At 44.3% G+C, this 4,537-nt stretch overlaps 1 protein-coding gene across 1 annotated transcript; it reads right to left on the reverse strand.

The window, feature by feature from the left end:
* Positions 1-205: 205 nt before the first annotated feature.
* On the reverse strand, positions 206-1,117 carry LOC144222858 (olfactory receptor 8S1-like). The gene has a single exon (XM_077753559.1). It carries the CDS (start codon positions 1,115-1,117, stop codon positions 206-208), a length of 912 nt encoding a protein of 303 aa, XP_077609685.1.
* Between the last annotated feature and the right edge of the window lie 3,420 nt (positions 1,118-4,537).

Genomic DNA, 4,537 nt, shown 5'->3' on the forward strand with positions numbered 1-4,537 from the left:
GCTCTACTGTTGATTCAGTAGATTACTGGTTGGGGCTGAGAATCTGCCTTTCTAGCAAGCTCACAGATGCTGCTGATTTGGGGATGACACTTAGAGAACCACTGACCTCAAGTGTCTTTTATCCAGTCAAGATATATCTGAAGATCTCTCCTCCCCTTTCTCTGACTGAACACCACACAGAGAATCTCTCATCTGAGGAGCGCATTTACTGCCTCAGCATCCTCTGCAGAGCAGCCTTCACCTCCTGGTTCTTGAGGCTGTAGATGAGGGGGTTCAACAAGGATGTGATCACACTGTACTGAATGGAGACCACTTGCTCCAACACTGAGCCTGAGGCAGGGCTGATGTACCTAAATAGAGCTGTCCCATAGAACAAGAGCACCACAGTGAGGTGGGAGGAACAGGTGGAGAAGGCTTTGGCTTGACCCTCAGAGGAGCGGATGTTCAGAATGGCAGAAATGATTCTGGAGTAAGAGAAGAGGATCAGGGGAAGTGTCAGCAGCCCTAGAAATGCACTAGACCCTGACAGAAGGAACTTGTTGGCAGTGGGATCAGTACATGACAGAGGGAAGAGTGAAGGCAGCTCACAACAGAAGTGTGAGATGATGTTCGACCCACAAAAATGTAAATTGTGGATGAAAACATTATTTACTAGTGAGTTCAGAAATCCCATTCCCCATGCTGCACTGACCATTACCATGCAGAGAGGCCTGTTCATGACCATGGTATAGAGCAGAGGATGGCAGACGGCAGCATAGCGGTCATATGCCATAGCAGAGAGAAGACTGGCTTCAGCACAACCACAGAGAAGGAAAAAGAAACTCTGGGTGATACAGCCCCACACCGAGATGCTTTTCTTCTGAGACAGGAAGTTCTGTAGCATTTTGGGCATAGTAACTGAGGAGAAGCAGATATCTAGGAAGGACAGGTGTCCAAGGAAAAAATACATGGGGATGTGGAGGTGAGAATCCCCTCTGATCACCAGGATCATCACCAGATTGCCCATCAGAGTCAGGAGGTAAGTCCCCAGGAACACCACAAAGAGCAGAGTCTGGATGCGGCAGTCAGCAGACAGCCCAAGGAGGATGAACTCACTGAAGAAAGTGAAGTTGTCCATGGCTGTTTATAAATTCCATCCCTAGAAAGAAATCAACTGTATTACAGAATCTGAGCAGTCTTTAGTAATCAGAATGTCGCTCCCACACCCTAAAACTTCTCAGGAAATAGTCCTTTCAGCTTAAAAATAAGAAAGGTAAACAAGTTCAGTATTTCCAATTGTGGTCGCTATGGGTTGAATTGTATCCCTTCCTTCCCAAAAATATGTTGGAAATCCTAACCCCCAGCACTTCACAATGTGACCTTACTTGGAATTAGGATAATTGCAGGTGTGGTAAATTAAGATTAGCTCATATTGGAATAGGATAGGCTCTTAATCCAATATGACTGGAGTCCTTAGAAGGAAGAGGAGAGCACCATGTGAAAATAGACACACAGAGGGAAGACACCCATGTGACAACACAGGCAGAGATTGGGATGACACAGCTGCAAGCCAAGGGATGCCAATGATTAACAGCCACCACTAGAAGCTAGGAAGAGACAAGAAAGGATTTTTCCATACAAGTTTCAGGGGCAGAGTGGTCTTACATCAGCCTCTGGAACTGTGAGACAATACCTTTCTATCGTTTTAAGCCAGTTTCTGGTACTTTGTTACATCAGTCCTAGGCAACCTATAACAATGACTTTCAGAGTCTCTGTCCTTTGGCCCTCCACAACTGATCTCACTAATTCTGTCACTGAATACAGCAAACATCTTTGGAACCTAAGTCAAACTACATGCTTTGATTCTTAAGAGTATACTTAATGAGAACAAACGAATATGAGGTGTCAAGTGAAACTGTTTCAGAAAACAGAGAATTTAGTTTCAAGTCTTTTTATATTTAGGTTTGAATCCTAAAGCCAAGGACTAGAGAACTCACCATCTCATTGTCTGAGTTTTGGGTAAAGGTGTGGAGAAGGGACTTGGAAAATGCTACTGTAGATTGCACAGGGCTTTCCAAACGTGTCAAGATCCTTCAAGGGCAACCTTCACTCCAAGCTCATACTGCAAACTGGAGAAACGTGTGTGGGAATGGCTAAATGTGCCACAGGCAAGCTTGCTCTGTCCTTAAGCCCATCAAGTCAGGTTCTCATAGGATCTCAGAGTGGGGAGATGAAGGCCTACAAGGATGAGGTGACTTGTTCTGCATCATACAGCTGATCCCCAGAACAGCCAGGAATGAAACAGAAAGTTCTGTTCTCAGTCCAGTGCTCCTCCTACCACAACATGGCCAGCAGAGGAATGACATATTTTTTGAGTCATTTAAGATATGCTTAGAGGACTGTGTAGCTGTGTCTTAAATATAGCACTGTGCTTAAAATTAAACAGCTGGACCTAAGAACTGAAAGCTATGTGAACTTGAGCAAGTCACTTAACCCTTCTGAAGGACAATTTTTCACATCTTTAAAACGGAACATTCATATCTGTCTCATGTGGTTGACATGAACTTATTTAAGAAGGCTTTTAAGTGGTTGAAGACAAATTTCTGGAGAAACTGTTCTGAGGAGTTTCATGGAAGGCAACTGACCGCTAAAAGAAGGGACAGGAAGAGAGTAAGAAGGGTGGGCTGTTAGGGGTGCCTGGGGAGGGGGGGATTCAGTCAGTTAAGTGTCTGACTTTGGATCAGTATATGATTTCACAGTTCATGAGTTCAAGCCCCACAATGGGCTCTGCACTGATACTGCAGATCCTGCTTGGGATTCTCTCTCTCTCTCTCCTCCCCACCCCCCGTCTCTCTCTGCCCCTTCCTGACTTGCATTTTCCTTCCCTCTCTCAAAATAAATAAATGAACTAAAAAAAAAAAAAAAAGGGGGTGATCTGTGCCCTTCTGTGGGAATATTTGTGGGTAGTGGCATTGCCTTTTCAGGTCAAGAAGACTTCCTTTCTCATACCCAGTTCTGACAATTAGAGCAAAGGCATCGAAATCTCCACCTCTGAAACTTGCTAAGAGACTGAACTCCCAGTCTGTCTTCTCTGCCAATTATTCTTGTTGGGAGACAAGGAATATAACTTAATGATCTCCTGCTATCTCTAAAGCCATAAGACCTTAGAACTATTAATGAAAGTCAGGCAAGAGGGAATGAGAAGGACTCCTTCTGCTTCCTTTACTCCTTCTATGGCATACATTTGAGACAATGCCCTCGTGACAGCTTCATGCCAAAAGACTTGCTTTAGTGTCAGGGACCAGGGACATGAACAGAGGAGAAAGAGAGATCTCAGATGGACAGAAGTGCACATCTCATGGGATTCTACTCCCAGGGGGTAAAATTGGTCTACTTGTTTACTTTAGGCAACGTATTTCTCTTATGCTTGATGTTACTTCTTTTTCAATACCATGAGGAATCTGGGTCAGAACAGGATTCCTCCCAGTTATGCAAACCCATGAAAATTGGACATTTTTCCCTCCTATTGCTGAGATGGATTGTTTAAATCTGGCTCCTATTTGGGATTCTGAACCAGACTGCCTATCCACCCCACCACCACCACCCCACCACAGCTGGGCAAGTGGGATGAGAGTGCCCTAGCTTGGCCCTGGGAAAAATCAATTTTATATCCTAACATTTTCTAGGATCAGAGCCTTTGGGGTCAGCTCTAGCTAATGCCTAAAGGGCTGGCATTCTCTGCACTGGGGACTTTTCTGGGCCTTGCTAAAAGTCATGAACTCCTGTCAGTCTTCCTGTAGTAACCTACCTGAATCCTGAGAAGAGCTCCTGACCAGTTTGTACGAGCCTTATATTTCTCAAATCCTATTCTCTTTGGCCATCTCTTTGCCAAGATAACCCTGGGAGATGAGCATGAGGAAAGACCTCAGGGAGCCTGGGACTGCTCACTGCCCATGAGGGACGCTGAAGTATCAGAGTCATTTGAGATCTGGTACTGACTTTGAAGGGCTGGCTTGATTCAAAAGTGTGGATGCAGAAACATTTCCAAGAAAAGCATAAGGCATGATGCAGAATCTGACAAATAAAGCTCAGTTTAGGGTTTCTCAACCTCAGCCACATAAGTATGTACATAGAGGCATCGGCAAGTCTGGTAGCATGGGTGCACGCATACACACACACACACACACACACACACACACACACACACACACACACCACCCATATATTCATATACAAAGTCTAACATTCTCTTTTCTCTTTTGGATTTACTCCAACCTCTAGTTTTCAGGTATGCTATGTTTTTTCCCCTACATTCTCCTCACATGGCATTGTAAGTGCAATTAGAGGTATGAGGCAGGAACTCTTCAATTATCTTGATTTCCTACTTACACATGTGTTTCTCTGCCCTTTCTTTAGTAGAGGCATCTGCCTTGAATCTAAAACTACCACCTATATGTGTATTTCAACTCCCATTTCATCCTGAGCCTCTGGGTCCTTTTCCTTCAACTATGCCAACTATCTGTTTTTATCATCAGTTTCTTTCTGTTATTCATTTGTA

This window comes from Crocuta crocuta, unplaced genomic scaffold (assembly GCF_008692635.1).
Source record: "Crocuta crocuta isolate KB4526 unplaced genomic scaffold, BGI_CrCroc_1.0 scaffold30, whole genome shotgun sequence".
Taxonomy (NCBI): domain Eukaryota; kingdom Metazoa; phylum Chordata; class Mammalia; order Carnivora; family Hyaenidae; genus Crocuta; species Crocuta crocuta.